We start from the raw sequence: 16370 nt of genomic DNA on the forward strand, positions 1-16370 counted from the left end.
CTTTGCTTGTCCTACAACTTTGTCCAAACTCTACCCTCTTTATTATTCTGCTCTCAGATATATTACAGATGCAGCCTATAAGACACATTGTTATACCTTTTATACAGCTTAGTAAACTGGACATCCCATGGAACACGAACGATGCTACCCTGGAATACTTTCATCTACAAGGCCATACTTTGCTTGTTACCTACATATATAAGGCTTAATGTGTACAAAGTAGATATAATTTAAGATCTAATGCTGGACTGTAATGCAAGGTATTGAATGTGTGAACTGAAGCTGGAGGGAGTTTTATTACGGCCCTTGGCCTTGGAATGAGCTTCGTTGTTAGACTTAAGTTTGTTACACTATCCCTTTGGCTGCCATCAAAAGAAGGTTCTAGAAAATCTTAATTAACAAGCACTTGCTTTCATGCTTAGTCCAACAAGTTATATGGATAACATGTATGTACACTATCTCACATTTTAGTAAATATTTGATTATATCATGTGACAACACTGAAGAAATGACTCTTTGTTACACTGTAAAGAAGTGAGTGTATAGCTTGTTATAACAGTGTAAATTTGCTGTCCCCTCAAATTAACACATCAAATTGGACCAAAAGTGTCAATATTTTGTGTGGCCATCATTATTTTCCCGCGCTACATTAACCCTCTTGGGCATGGAGTTCACCAGAGCTCCACAGGTTGCCTCTACTCCTCCATGAGGACATCACGGAGCTGGTGGATGTTAGAGACCTTGCGCTCCTCCACCTTCCGCTTGAGGATGCCCTGCAGATGATCAATAGGGTTTAGGTCTGGAGACATGCTTGGCCAGTCAATCACCTTTACCGGTAGCTTGGCTACCGGTACATTCAGTGTCAATGAACATTAGCACACATGACAATCAAAACACAACACTAAAACTAATTATTATTATTGTTCATGATGTCACCTGTCTGTCATAAGGAAAAACACAACTGTGGATATGTAACAGCGGGTAAATCATAATCTTTTGCCTAATTTTTATTTAATTAATTTCATCAGTGCGGTGTCTGTCACATCGGTCTGCTTCACTTTCCCTGTCCTTGCAACTATAACTTCCACTAAGAAAAAGAAAACAAAGTGTTACTTTGTGGCTTTAACAACGACACAATGTAGGCTACAGATAACCTGCAACCCCTGCTAGAGCAAGATAACTACACAACGATCAGTATTTAATGATTAATTAGGCTATAATCAAAACTCATGTTAAGTCTAACCTTCGGGACAAACTGGACAGGAGTCGGGACAACTGCTCCTAATTCGTGACTAACCCTAGATTGGGCATTTGAGCCTTTAGGATTGGGCATTTAGGATTGAGGTGTGTATGCAAATGATGGGGCGTGGCCCAAAGACTGGAGGCTTGGTTTGAAATGACTGACCCAAAAATCTCTTCATAATTTTGAGGGGACAGCAAATTTACACTGTTATACAAGCTGTACACTCACTTTCCATTGTACATTACAAGTGTCATTTCTTCAGTGTTGTCACATGAAAATATATAATCAAATATTTACAAAAATGTGAGGGGTGGACTCACTTCTGTGAGATACTGTATCTCTGTCATTGCTGCTTGTGTAAGTTATTTTCTGTTTGTTTTATTTTAATTGTGCTGTCCTCTTGACCAGGTCTCCCTTGTAAAAGAGATTCTGTCTCAATTGGATGTTTCCTGGTAAATTAAACTAAAAATTTAAAATTTCTAGTCACCCACATCCACCAGTTGCCTTTCACAGTCCCCCATGATGGGAGGCGGGGGAGGCAGACAAGGGTTTAAACGTTGACTTCTGGACTATTTTTCTTTAAACCTCAGCAAACTGAACATTTCCATGTGCATCTGGTTTATGTGTATATTTCTTTATTTTCCAGAGTGCTCCTGTGACCGGCGGGGGACAGAGGTGACTCAGTGTCCTCTGGGGAGCCCTTGTTTCTGTGATTCGAGGACGGGACAGTGTCCCTGCAGGAGGGGGGTGGTGGGCATCCTCTGTGATGCGTGTGAGGAGGGATACTGGAACCTGGATGGAGCATCAGGGTGTCAACCCTGCAGCTGTGATCGTCTTAACTCTTTCTCCAACACCTGCAACAAGGCAAGACCACCACCAACCACATGTTCAAATCAAAGTGACCACACTGAATACTTTGAATATACCTCACACTACAAACCAGAATCACATCAAGCACACCCAACTGTAAGAAACCTTCTGTGTAACTTTAAGGGATAAATTAATTGATTTTGTACGTCAGTAAGTAAAGTTTCTGTATATTGCACGTTTCAGGTGTCACATAGTGTTTAACGATAAAGAGGACATAATAAAGAGACATACTGTAAAGGTAATTACAGTAGATGATAAAACATTTCTTAAATGTAGCTGTGATGCGTTCAGGTGACGGGACAGTGTCCGTGTCGTCTTGAGTTTGGAGGAAGACAGTGTGACGAATGTGGAGAGAATCATTTTGGGAATCCAGATCTGCAGTGTATCTGTGAGTGAAAACAGACTCTAGCGTTGTCTTTAACTCTTTCTGGGACAGAGCTCCAGGTAGTTTTATTTAAAGAGGTCATGTCTCGTTCTTAGCTTGTGACTGTAACATGGAGGGAACGGAGCGACCGTCATGTGACCCTGAAACCGGGGAGTGTATCTGTCGGACTGGCATCACTGGTATCTTCTGTGATGAGTGCGCCCCGGGCAACAACTCAGCGTTTCCAGCCTGCGAGGAGTGCCACCCCTGCACCGCCCTCTGGGCCGAAAATGTCACAGATGTCCAGCGAGCCGTGCAAAGGATGAGAACTTTGATCCCTCGCCAGAGCCACGACCTGCTGCCCACAGACGGTCACCGGCAGTGGATGCTGGAGATGCACTCCAAGCTGGACGGCCTCTGCAACCTGACGGGCCTCTCCCCACCGAAGGTGAAGCAGGTGGAGAAACAGTATATGATGATTGGGTAAGTTCTAACTTATTAACTAATAATCTGTAGTTTTACATCAGAAAACACAGTAACACCATCAGAGTTCATTAAAACACTTTAAAGGGTCTACATAGTCCACAGTGTTCATTTAATTTGTTCAGCTGTTGTTGTTTTTGACTCTATAACCAGTGATTGAAGTGGTTAAAAAAATACCCCGTATTACATTGATATACAGTATCCTGTCTCGCTCCTCCTCTGCTGGGTCTTATGGTAAGGTCTCTACCTCCACACACATTCAACATTAAAACAATAATGTGTTCTACCCTACAACACTTCTAACATAATAAGACTGAAATGTGACAAGAAATAAGACCTCATCTTAATATTAGCAAAACATTGTAAATGCACACCTGGTTAACATCAACACATGCACTCATGTGCTGTGCCACAGCCTTTAGAGTTATAGTCACTTCCTAACTATAGTATAGTTAGGAAGTGTAACCTACAACATTGACTGACTTGAGGGTTACCAACTGATGTAGCTAGAGGGGTCCACATATTTGTCAGTTGTTGCAGTTAAACTGCCGTCCTTTGAAGTAACACCTAAAACACTGCTGAGGGTCCAACTGTGTGCACACTTTGTCACGGTCTGCCATGGTTTTCGTTCACTTTCGGCATCATGCACCACCGTGCACCTGGAACGCATTGAGGTCGGAAGTTTCTATTCGGAAATATCCCAGTTCCGACCGGTTTCGAACGCGGCATTTGTGTCCACTCAGTTGAATCCTCAGCTGGTGTTGATTTAAAATGAGTGAAATAAATACAAATTACTCGTTAATTGTGTTGTGTTTCACATTTTAAAGTTTTCCTGAATAACTGTGTGTAGAGAAGACTACATTCAGAGACAGAGCCCGACAATCGCATAGGGGCAGGAAGTGTAGTGAAGAGGGAGGAGAGGTGAGGAGCAGAGAAAAATACAATGGTCTCATGCGTTATACGTACCTCTGACTACATTTTTGCAGCTCCACAATTACGTACTCTCAGGCACATTTTGCCACAGTTTTGTGAAACAAATGTCCACTGGGGGTGCTAAAGAGACGGACAGTAATGGAACACTACGATCACATTAGAAACCTCAACTTTTATACTTGTATATAAATATACTATTTTACAGCAGTGAACAAGTGTATGTACTGTCACAGCCCAGTTCTTGGACTGTAACAAAAATGGGAGACACACGGGTAAACTAAATAACAAATTGATTTATTGATAAGAGCAAAACCAATAGAGTATCAGTGTTCATCAGTGTTCCGTTGATCTTTTTGGTTGTGATGACAGATTTTTGGTCAAATTAAACTGTTAAAATTCACTCTTAAAACAAACTGATGTTCTCTCTGTAAAAAGTTGAACTCGATAATCAAACAGTTTTAAATGCTTTCTTCCTAACAGGAAGCTAAAAGACGCCATCGGCCTGAACTTGATCCTGATCGACCCGTCTCCTCTCCTCAACACTGAAATCGACAACATTCGTTTGGAGTTTATGAAGCAGCTGAACAACCTGAAGGAGAAACTCATGGATGATCCAGACCATGCAGATGAAGACCTAGAGGGTACAGAGATGTTGTTCTTGTAATGTTTTAACACCCATCCATCCATCCATCCATCCATCCATCAAGCACCCCCATGTGTCATGTTGTTAATGCCGTCATCACAGACCAGTCTGTGCTTCTTTACGAGCTCCACTTCTTCTTCTGTAGTTTATTTCTGAACTCGGTGTCTCCTCTGATCCTGTTGTAGAGCTGCAGGATGAGATCCAGAGGCTTCATACAGCCTTCATGTCGGATGAGAAGAGGGTCAGAAATGCCAACAAAGCTCTGGAGCACTCAATGGACACCAGACAGGAAGTCAAACTCAAACTGAGCATGTGCAGCAGCAGAGACCCAGTGCTGCTGGAGAGGAAGGTCAAAGAGCTAAGCGCAGTCAACCTTAACCTAAAGGTGAGTATAAACCTGCTGAGTCACATGACCCACACACCAACCAGTCAGAGGTATATGAAGTAGCTCCTGTTTGTCTTGAACCCTAAGCCTTCATACCTTAACCAACATGTTGTGGTTTGATGTAGATCTGTGGAGGACAAGGTCTGGAGGACTGTTCTGGATGTGGTGGAGCTTTGTGTGGTCTGAATCTGGGAAAAAGGAAATGTGGCGGTCTAAACTGTGATGGAGTACTTTCTGTCAGTCAGATGGCTTCAGAGACGGCAGAGAGAGTGAAGGACAAGCTCATCCTACTCCCAGCCAGACTGCAGGAGTCCAACAGCAAGGCAGGTTTAAACTGGGAGAACTGGTGACTCAGAGGTCCAGTCCACTTCCTGGTCCAGATATACCAGCTTTTGAAGAATGTCATTTAAATCCTGTGACCAGAATGAATAAGTTCTCCTGAAGTCTCGTTAGAAAGAGAACTGGTTCAACAGTAACATTTAAACAGCCTCAGCAGCAGCTGTAAATTCAAGTTGCACAGGTCACACCTCACAAACTAGTTCTTGCATAGAGATGATTTCCACCCACTAACTGCCAGATGTGACGGCCGCCAGCTGATGGCCAACAAACAACTCCGTACAAACACTGAGGCTTCACTGTTGAGTAAATGTTATAACTGTTCATTGTGTGTCAGATCAATGATGGCAAACAGGCGGCTCGGGACACCAAAGACCTGCAGCACCGGATCAATGACAACATGGACTCCTTTGAGAGAGAGAAGAAGAAAACCAAGGATCTCATCCTGCAAGTCAAAGACCTGATGGGTCAGTGTTCAGGTGATACCTCAGGATGCTAGTCCTGACCTGGAGAACCGGGTTCAGTCAATCGGTCAGTTCACAGATGGAGAGGTTCTCATGATGCATTGAGCGCCAAGTCAGACCTATCAGAGCTGGTAATTGTGTCTTAAAATATACAGTCTCAGGATGTGAACCCCGTTTAATGACCTGGATTTCTGGTCATAAAATGTGATCTGACCTTCATCTAAGTCTCAACAACAGATAAACACAGTCTGCTTAAACTAATACCCCACAAATGGTTTTATGTTGTCATGTTTATATGGAACACACCGTGTAAATATTTGTGACAGCACAGCTGTAGGAAGTGATGCTACGGGGTGTGAGCCACACTGACATCAGCGCTTGCTGTCTGCAGTATTCACCTCCGTGCCGTTTGCTGTTCGTTCAATGGAGATTGAAAGATTGAATTTGGGACCATTCCTCTTCACAAATCTGTCTCAGTTCAGCAATATTCTTGGGATGTCTGGTGTGAATCGCTCTCTTCAGGTCATGCCACAGCATCTCAGTCAGGCTGAGGTCACGACTCTGACTGGGCGACTCCAGGAGTTGTATTTTTTCTGCTCTGTTGATTTACTTCTGTGCTTTGGGCCATTGTCCCGTTACATCACACATCTTCTGTTGAGCTTCAGTCGGTGGACAGATGTCCTTACATTATCTGTCAAACTTTCTTTAGAAATTTTGGAATCATTTTTTCCGTTGACGATAGCAACCGTTCCAGGTCCTGAAGCAGTCCCAAACCATGATGCCCCCTCCACCATACTTCCATTTCTTCCACATAGGGTTGTGGGTTCCTTCGAAAAAACTCGACTTTGGTTTCATCTGTCTATGGAATATTTTGCACTAGAGCTGCGGAACATCCTGGCGCTCTTTTGTAAACTTGTTGTGACAGTGGCATCCTCCCATGAACCTCATTCTTGTTCAGTGTTTTATGAATCGTAGCGTCATGTTAGCGTGTTCCAGAGTGTTCAGCTGACCCTCTTGGATCCTTCTTTCCTCATTGGGCATTCTGCACTGTGCTTGTGTAGTCATCTCTGCAGGACGGCCACTCCTAGGGAGAGTAGCAACCCAACTGCCCTGTGAATGTTTACACGGTGTGTTCACTAAAAACATGAAAACACAAAACTATTTGTGTGGTCTTACTTTAAGCAGATTGTGTTTGTCTGTAGTTGAGACTTAGATGAAGATCAGATCACATTTTATATGGAATTCCAGGTAATACCAAATGGTTCACATACGTTTTCCTGCAACTGATCAATATGGTAACTCTAACATAATATGAACACAAAATTTGTTTTAGAAAAGTTTCAGAAGGCCAAGGGTAGCAGCTCAAGAGTTTTATACTGATAATATACTTAAACAACATCATGTTTGCTCCCCAACAGATGAGAGGGTTCCTCCAGAAGACATTGAGAAATTGACCCGAGCTGTTCTGGACAACCAGCTGCCACAATCACCTAATCAGATCCGATCAATGATCAATGAGATCAGTAACCTGCTGGCCAGTGGCACCAATTTCCACGACGACCTGGAGAACCTGGAGGAGCACGCCAGGACTACCCAAGACCTGCTGCAGAAAGCTAAGCAACTCAAGTCAGTGAATGAAAACATGAAATAACTGTGAAAACACTACACATCTGTTAGCTCGGTGAAAACTTTAACTAAAAAAGGAAACGCTGAATAACAAAACTGGAAACCCTCAGCTGACAAAACACAAACCTTTTACTAGAAACATGAAACCACCTTTAACTTTAGGTTCCCTGGAGGATGCATCCCACTAGTGTGTTTTGATGTCCTGACTCATTGATTAGTGATCGGCTGAGTGACTACTCTAATCTGATATCTGACCACAGTCCAGGGCCCAGTTCTTCATATGTTTTTCATACTTTCTTCATATGTGGATAACCAAGTAATCCAGATTAGAGTGTTACAATTTGACACAAGTCTGGTTTTGTTTGCTTTTCTGAAGCTGGCATACTGATCGGATCAGTTCAGTCATCACAGCCTATCTTCTAAGTCTGGGCTGAGTGATTCATTGTCTGAGTGGATTACAGACTTTCTTTGGACCCATGCTCCTCAGCCTGCAGCCCTCCAGACTTCCTGGCTGCTAGCCACCAGTCTTCCTCCCGGCCTGCCTGCCTGTGTTCTGGACAATCTCCCTGCATCTTGGCCTGTTGGCCACCCCGGCATCCAGCCTCTTCTGACTTGTCTTTTCAGCTTAATCGCTGCCCAGCTCCTTGTGATCGCTGCCGTCCAGTGTTGCGGAGGGCTTACTAGCCGGCATCCCAGATACGGAGCTGCCAGAGACTTTGTTGCCTGGTTTAGTAGAGACCATGCTACCCAGCTCACCAGAGATCCAGTTGGTTAGCATGCTACAGGCTCAACTCATCAGAGCTCCAGAGAATGTACTGGCCGGCTTCAGTGTTTGTTTTCCAGCGTACCAGAGACTTTGCTGGCCAGCTCTGAGATTCAGCAATCCAGCACCCCTGAGCCTATGTTTTTCTGTACCACGGAGCAACCACCGGTCCCTCTTTGTTCTCCGACAGCGGCCAAGCAATCAGCTGCCCCTGCTTCTCCATTGGCGATCCGGTCGACAAGTTTCCCCGACTCCACCAGCTCTCCTGTTTGGCTCCCAGTTTGTCATTGGTCTCCTGTTCTGCAGCCCTGTTGGCGGTCTCTGTTCCTGCTTTCCAGACTTGGATTTCGGTCACGTTGTCCGGCCTCCAGAAAGCTTTTGTCTTTGCTGCCTCTGGACCTGCTCAATTTTTCTGTTTAGCCCTCTGACCATTCACCTGAGACACCAGCTCCTCGGATACGTGCCCCTGGATCCTTCCTCTGGACCCCCTTCATCCACCCAGTTTGATTTGGACTTTTTTCCACCAGCTATTTGACTATTGCTCTGCTAACCGGACACTTATCCTTGGTATTTAGCAGCTTTACCTCGTCTGTCCGTCTCTTCCCCTCTCACATTTTGACAATTTTAAAATAAGGGTGCACCTTCATTCAAGATAACTTCATCTTGGATAACAAATTAATCCTCAAACTGCTTTCAAAAGCCAAATTGGCTGGATGAGAAAAAAACAAGGTTATTTTAGCCTGATAATAACAGCATGTTGAATTGACATGTTGACCTGAATTAGTTAAAACACATTTGAAGGGCCCTGAACTGCTGGAGAAATCCTTGTATTTTGAAGCTGTTATTTTTTGTTTTTAGGGAGCAGACAAAGAACATTGATGTGGAAGAGATCCGCAGAGACATTTATGAAGCAGAGAAAACTCAGAACAAAGCTGACAGCAACCTGGAAACAGCCAGCCAAGATACAGACATGACCAGAGACCAAGTCCAAGGCGTAAAGATGGACAATATCTCAAATCTGTCACAAGTTCAGAACAGCATGTTTTTGATGTGTTTAAACATGTTTTTTCCGTCATGTTTCAGATAAAAAACAAACTGAATGACATTGTGACAACGCTGATGAATCAAAGTCCTGAAGATATGCAGGATGAGATTGAAGCCCTGAAGAAGAAAACTGAACAGAACAGAGAGATGACCAGAGCAGCCCGAGATGCTGCAGACTCTGCTTTAGACAACACTCCTGACACACAAACGGTGAGCTTTAAATTAACACGGACAGGGTAACATTCAGGAAGTATTCGGTTTGAGTTTTAAAGTGTTGGTTTGTAGTCAGTTTAAGTCACGACTCCATTAGTTACAGCAACATTCCTATGGTTGCCACTGATGCCTGTCAGACAACCAGACTGTCGTTTTGATGTGTTGTTGCATGTTTTGACTATCTTAACAGGAGCTGGACCATGTGATGAAGCAGTTTGAGCGCTTAAAGCAGAAAAACCCGAATGCGGCGGTTCAAGGTGAAGCTAGACTTAAGAACATCATGGAGGAGGCAGAAAAGATGAAGAGACAGATGGAGGACAAACTCAAACTGACACTAGGTAGTATAACTAATTTTATTTGATTTAATTAGTCTGGCGATCATATGTTTTAATTTTAAATGATCACCATGACATTTATTGTAGTATGTACAGTAGCAGTGGGATGAAGTAATACTGGCAGTATTATATACACTAGTTGTATTTGCATTACTACTGTGTGTGTACACTGCAGATCTGGAGTTAAGGATCCAGCGGCTGATCAAGATTAAAGAGGACAAAGCAACTGAAGTTGACAAGTTGTTGGAGACAGTGGATTCACTTCAACAGGAAATCTCTAAACGAGCACAAGGATACATCAGCTGTACTGCATAAATACTACTGAGTACTACACACTGAAATACTGGGGAGTTTTTCCTTATCTGAATCGAGGGTCTTAGGCCAGAGGGTGTTGTATACTTTACAGCAGGTGTCAAGTTAAAACCACTTGTGAGGGTGCCTGGTTAGCTCAGCCAGTAGTGCACAGGCCTCTCAATCCGAGGTTTGTGTGTTTGACTCCAACAGTGCGGGAATTTATTTTCCCTCTTCTACAAATTAACTAGGAAAAGACTGTTTCACATACTCACAATAAAGTATGTGCTGTAGTGTGTGCGTACCGGCGGTTGATCCACATCCATCAACCTAAGGACTGATTTTCATTTCCCAGTATCTTCAGAAGGGGAAAGTCCTGCGCTGAACTGATCAGTCTGGTATTTTTATAGATTTGTTTTATTGTTAATCCGATAAAAAGACTAGGACTGTGTGAAATTGGTGGCCTGTACTATGAAGCGAGGGAACTGGCTTGTCCAGGTAACTTCAAGTGTAACTTCCTGATTAACCCGTACTACGAAAGGTGGATAGGTGTTAACCGAGGTCTGTTGCCATGGCAATTTACGCCGCATCTCTAAACTGTTCCGAGCAGGTTTTGTTGATGCTTAACTCGAGGTTACTCTGCAGGTGGACTACACACCACATCTGTACTCAGTGTTAATGATGAGAAGTAGGATATTAATACACACCACTTCATAAAATGTGTTTAGATTTCATCCTGACTTGTTCCACTGCGGTTGCGGCTGAAATTAAGTTATTTACGTTCAGACAGCGAGCTCTGCAGCCTCGGAGATTTTAGAGAGGAATCTTAATTAACGTGACAGTTTCTGAGATGTAGCCCATCTGTAGTCTATAATTGGATTCTCCTAAGTGTTTTCACATATTTAGATTGACTATTTTACATGTCCAAAAAACAGGGGGTCGGGGTTAAAAAAAATCCTAGATGAAAGTATGAAATTTACAAGAAGAAAAATCGTCACAAATAATATTACAATGGACCTTATGTGCAGTTGTACCTTTACATTTTAATCATATTACACATAAAAGAAGAGCCCATAAAATACATAATAGAGATTTGAACTACAATAAGAACACTGAAGATAATTAGGCTACAAATTAACTCAATGCGATGCCAACAAGCCTCCCTGAATTTGTCGGCTGCCGCGATATTAGATTTAGCCGTTTAACTTGTCTTTACATTCCTCATATCCTAACACAAACAACGTACATTCCTCTGGAGAAACAGCATGAGCCGTTGCAAAAAAGTCTGCCTGCTCGGCCGAACACGCCCATTTTATGTGAACGCACACCAACACCAATTAAGTTAACACTGACTCAACTGACCAACATCTTCTCCACCGTCGTAGTTTGACTCCACTGATTACCCCGAGTTAACTCTGAGTAGGTTGAAGTCCCTTCGTAGTACAGGCCACTGGTGTTACCCATGGATAAAGTTTAGGATCCTTGTTGTTACATCGATGATCTGCTTAATGTTTGTAAAGTGACATCTGATATTGTAGTTGGAAACAACACTTTAACTTTTACGGTCACAGAAACCTGAATAATCCTCACTGTCAGTCTAAATAATTTACTTACTCTGGTGCAGGGCAATAAGTTTGTATGTGTGTATGTGATTGCTTAAACAAGTTGCCTAAAACAGGACTTCATATAAATTTCCTCGGACGTATTAAAATGCAGTTTATTGATATAAATCTAATGACACCATACAGAGACTAAAATCCCTTATACACATTTTTTTATGATAGAATTTTAGAATAAAATGCACAATAACCTGTTGGTAATGTGTTTTTCTGTGTTTGAACTAACCTGTCTGCTGTAAACCATCTTCAAACCTGAGACTCTTCTATCGGTCTGATGATTAAAAACATAATGTCCAAACAAAGCTGCAAAGTGATTTTCAATATATAATCATGATCAACATGCCACTGCAGATGGCTGCCACTGTGTGTTTGTTTTTGTTCATAAATTCAGGTTTTTGATGTGGTACCTGGAGCTTTCTAACTAGTGAAAAGCTCATGATCAGGGGAACAACAGCAGCAGCAGATATATTTACCACTTTTCTCATGTCAGTGGAATTTGTAGTGAAACGGCGGATGAGAGGGAAACATGCTGCCGCGGACTTCCCACACCGTCATCAGGAATATTTCTCACCAATGTCCGCTCACTGTGCAGTAACCTGCATGAACATCTGCTGTACGGAAGATGGAGAGTTAGAGGGTTTGAGTTATCTCTGTGACTCCCCCTGTCCTGCACAATGACTTGGTGTCACAGAATCTCTCCTTTGCCATATTACACCTTACTTGTTTTTGTGTCCCAAAGGATTTGGGGTGTCTGTCAAGATCCTTTTATTAGAATATAAAGGTGTTTTATAATACAGTCTGTAAAAAGGTCTGGTCTAGGTGATGATTGACTGAGGTAAGTAGAGTTTTCGAACTCTACATGGCCCGCTGTTTGTCCTGAGTCGGGCTCGTGTCCTCCGCCTCCTCTCCTCTCTCCTGGTTCCAGTCTTTGAGGCCCTGAGGCAGACTCGTGTCCACCTCAAAGCTCCCCGTCCCCTCCACAAAGTCCTCGTATGTCAACTTCTCGTCGAACGGCCGCGGGCCCAGCAGCTCCAACATGTCTGCCTTGTCCAGGACCTCCTTCTCCAGGAGACGCTTCCCCACCCGAGGAAGAAGTCAGGATTTAATCCTGGGAACTAAAATACATTTCTTTACTTCTACTCCCTGGGAAAAATACCTTAGCATCCAGGAATGTTCTTTGACATGCATGTCACTGTGTCACATAGTGAACATTACTGGGTTTGTTTTAGAATTTTCCCTCAAATACAAAAGAAACAGCACTGTTAACAGGCACCGTGTCAGCAAAAGGGAGAAAAGGCTGAAATAAAATCAAACATACAATCATAAAATATCAGACCTACAGACCTCCATCCAACCAATCGGAGCGAAGAGCAGCATTCAACATCGAGTGCAGAAGTTCGCTTGTCTTTTTCCACCTCAAAGATAAAACAGCCTTCCACAACATTTCATGAATCAATATCCTCTCCTTCTTCTCTGGAACTTTTCTTCTTTGAATTTCTTTGTGTAACAAGATGGAAAAAAAAAATTGATACAGCTGGAAAATGAACCAAACTTATGCAGATGTTGAGGTAAAGCTCTTGTTTGTTGTGTCTTTTCCTTGTTTATGTTTTGCCTTCGCTGTTTCTTTTGTCTCTGGAATCCACTTGAACTTTAGAATAATTAAACGGCACACACCGTGAAGTTCCAGGAGCAGGAGACCTTAAATAACACCACATTATCTTCCACTGCAGACTGTCTCAGATGTGATGGGGGATTGGAGCTCGTCAGCTCGAGTCACGTCTGAGAACAGCTGATGTTGTTTTTAATCACATGATTTGGTGTCATTAGAAACACCATCAACTGTTTTTCAGCTTTGATACCAATCAAACACAAAAAAGCTTTTTTAGACATTAAAAAAATAATTTTGCTTTTGTTAATTTAAAAAGAAAAAAGAGAAAAACAAAAGACTTTTGTCTCATTTATAAACTGCTCTTCAGTAATTTGTGCCAGTATGCAACACTTCTTATAGAAACAATGATCAGACAATAAATAGTTTAGAATTTGGCAGCCAGACATTTAAGGAACGTGTAAATGCTTCTTATTTCTGAGGACATTGTTTTCTGATGATTTAACAGTGTTGAAGGCAGGTAATGCAGTTATTACAATAAATTAGATCAAATCTATCAGAGTGTTGAAATTGGTGTGTTGTAGCAACGTGACATCGAAGAAAAACATTTACAGAAAACAACGCATCCTAAAAATAGACCAGACCCTCCTCATAATCCACAAACACCCCCACCTTCTCAGGCTGAGACTTCAGAGAGAGACGGACTGGAGGGCCAGCAAGAGCTTCATACTCATTTTTATTCCTCAACCATATCATCCAGTAACCATCCTGAGGAGTTCGTTTTAAGCCTAATACCCTCGGTCTATTTGCATCTGTAGATTTAGTCTATATTACCCAAAACAAGCTAATCTGCATATTTACAAAGCGCATTTCAGAGGAAAATAGCCAACTCTTAATGTAAGTCATTAACTGGGGGAGTTCTGTGGTGATATGCTTTGTGATTGATTATGATTATTTTCTTTATCCCATTTACCTGCAGTGTCTTGTCAAATGTGTGCAAATTGGGGCATTTTAATTAGGCTCGTTAATGCTTAATTTGCATATCAATGTTGTGATTGTGATGACGTTATTAGACACAAACGTAACTGTTCACCTGTAGTGTCTCCATCAGTACATTAGGTTGTAAGGCCATGAGATATTGCCTTAGCTAAACTTCAGCTAACTTATTACATTAGCTCAGCTCATGAGTCATGCGTTAGCAAGACATAGGCCTATATTGTCTTCTGTTTAATTAGCGGTAAACTAGAGGCACTGGTAGTGTAGTAGCTCAGTCTAATACTGAGGGCTACTGAGGTGATTTAGCCCAGAAGTGCCCTGGCTGACGCGCTGTTCCTTTGTCTTAGTGTTACCGTACTGTATCGTTTAAGAATCTCCAGACTTTATTGTGTTGCTGATTAATAAGTTTATTTGTTTTACCGTGCAGAGTAGAATGTTCATTTAGCCTATCCAGTTTTAACGGCAAAACCATACACATACAATCGACTGTCAAACAAAAGGTTTCCGCGCCAATGCGCCACAGCGGTCAAAAACCCTTTGCCCTTCTGGGTCAAAAACACCTGCCTCCAACAGTCTGGATGCTACCTATATAACCTTGACCCCAGGTAATATTAGAGCGACACCCAATGTATAAACAAGAAACAACACCCAATATCAAAATGCACAAAACACCACATTTGGCTCCTACAGGTAGTTTAGTCTTTTGTTCATCACCACTCACCTCCACACAAACCAAGAAAAACACTGCTGGGAGAGAAGCTGGAGGGGAGAGAGAGAGAGAGAGAGAGAGAGAGAGAGAGAGAATCGGAACTCCAAAGTCTCATCTTCCGACCTGATAGCCTATTTAGATCTTTCCCCCCCAATAAATATATTTGTTTGACGGGAAATCTGTTACAAACAGGAATAAATATACGGTATATTCATTTATTAAACAACAAAAAAAAAGCAGCCTGGAAAAAGGGCACTTTCTCTTAAAGAAGAAAAAGGGCAGGTGCTGAAGCCCCTTTTGATGTCTATGTGTGCAAGTGCCTGGACAACAATATGAACTGATGAACACATGATGAAGTGAACTGTTGATGATTTTGGACTCTGAAGCAGCGAACGACTGTTAAACGGCTTCAGAGTGAAAAGTTAAAACAACAGTGACAGCAGCCAGTTGCAGCAGCTGATCACACTCATCCTCCTGCAGGTTTATGCGTCACTAAATGAACACACATTCCTCCAACCAGCTGCTCCAGATCCTTGAAATATTAATATGTAAGCGGTACTTTAATGTTGTCATTGGTCGAGGTGGAGCTAGTTTGAACTACTTCATTCACAGAAAGAAGAATCACCACCGTCTGTTGATAAAAGAGACGCTTTAATAAAACACAGACTCCAGTTTGTTCATGACGACAGGTGTGTTTGTATTAAAGTGTCAAATGTGGTCAACTCTCCTCTCTCCTGGTTCCACTCTCGGGTGTCAATCCACAATGAGTGTGTGTCTAAAGTTATTGATTGTATGCATGTCGACCAGTTAACCCTACAGCGCCACACATCGGCCGGAGATAAGGTTAACCTCCATTGTGTTGCTGTGCAGACTCCGGTAACGTCACTGACACCCGTCGGCACCATGTTCGGCTCTTGCAGAAGTTTCTCAACTCCGAAAACATTTGAACACATTTTTGATTCGCCATCATTTTTTGGAAAACTGCCGATATTCAAAATCTACACAGTTTATTTCTCGCCTCAAAACTTCCATCAGGTCTGCAGGCTGCAGCTGGATATACTTGCCCAGAGAACCTGATATGGAGAAGGCAGAGGAGAGTACGGCAGCTTGGAAGAAGTCCCGGTGCGCCAAAGAGTAAAATGTGGAGGTGTCGGTGCTGCGTACCGGAGTGTACCGCCCCACTTCAAGCACTGGTAACGAGCATGGATTAGTTCAACCTCAAGCTGATAAAAATCTTACTGTAACATTGCAGTGGGAGTTTACCTGAGTTTCCAACATGTGAAGCTGCCACCCTGTCTGTCGGTCTGTCTCTATCTATATTTTTTTTTTCGGGAGTATAGTTTTTGCTCCCTTGGAGAGCAAAAAAGACGTTATTTTCTGCTGCCTGCCAACCAGGAAGCAAGTGAGACACTGTTACTTTGAGTTTGTTAGCCTACTTTTTGTGCTG

The 16370-nt window shown here is 42.5% G+C and overlaps 1 protein-coding gene across 1 annotated transcript in view; it reads left to right on the forward strand.

The window, feature by feature from the left end:
* lamb4 (laminin, beta 4) overlaps positions 1–10043 on the forward strand; it is a 42694-nt gene extending 32651 nt beyond the window's left edge. The window contains exons 25-36 of the mRNA XM_038706930.1: positions 1890–2107; positions 2405–2501; positions 2594–2960; positions 4374–4534; positions 4722–4921; positions 5047–5244; positions 5595–5724; positions 7140–7347; positions 8969–9104; positions 9194–9364; positions 9558–9705; positions 9878–10043. Of these exons, the coding sequence (XP_038562858.1) occupies positions 1890–2107; positions 2405–2501; positions 2594–2960; positions 4374–4534; positions 4722–4921; positions 5047–5244; positions 5595–5724; positions 7140–7347; positions 8969–9104; positions 9194–9364; positions 9558–9705; positions 9878–10017 (2174 nt within the window). The 3' untranslated portion in view covers positions 10018–10043. The remainder of the gene's footprint in view (positions 1–1889; positions 2108–2404; positions 2502–2593; positions 2961–4373; positions 4535–4721; positions 4922–5046; positions 5245–5594; positions 5725–7139; positions 7348–8968; positions 9105–9193; positions 9365–9557; positions 9706–9877) is intronic.
* The last annotated feature ends 6327 nt before the right edge of the window (positions 10044–16370 follow it).

Source organism: Micropterus salmoides, unplaced genomic scaffold, assembly GCF_014851395.1.
Source record: "Micropterus salmoides isolate LMB-PRFRI ecotype aquatic unplaced genomic scaffold, ASM1485139v1 Ms_hic_scaffold_8, whole genome shotgun sequence".
Lineage (NCBI taxonomy): Eukaryota > Metazoa > Chordata > Actinopteri > Centrarchiformes > Centrarchidae > Micropterus > Micropterus salmoides.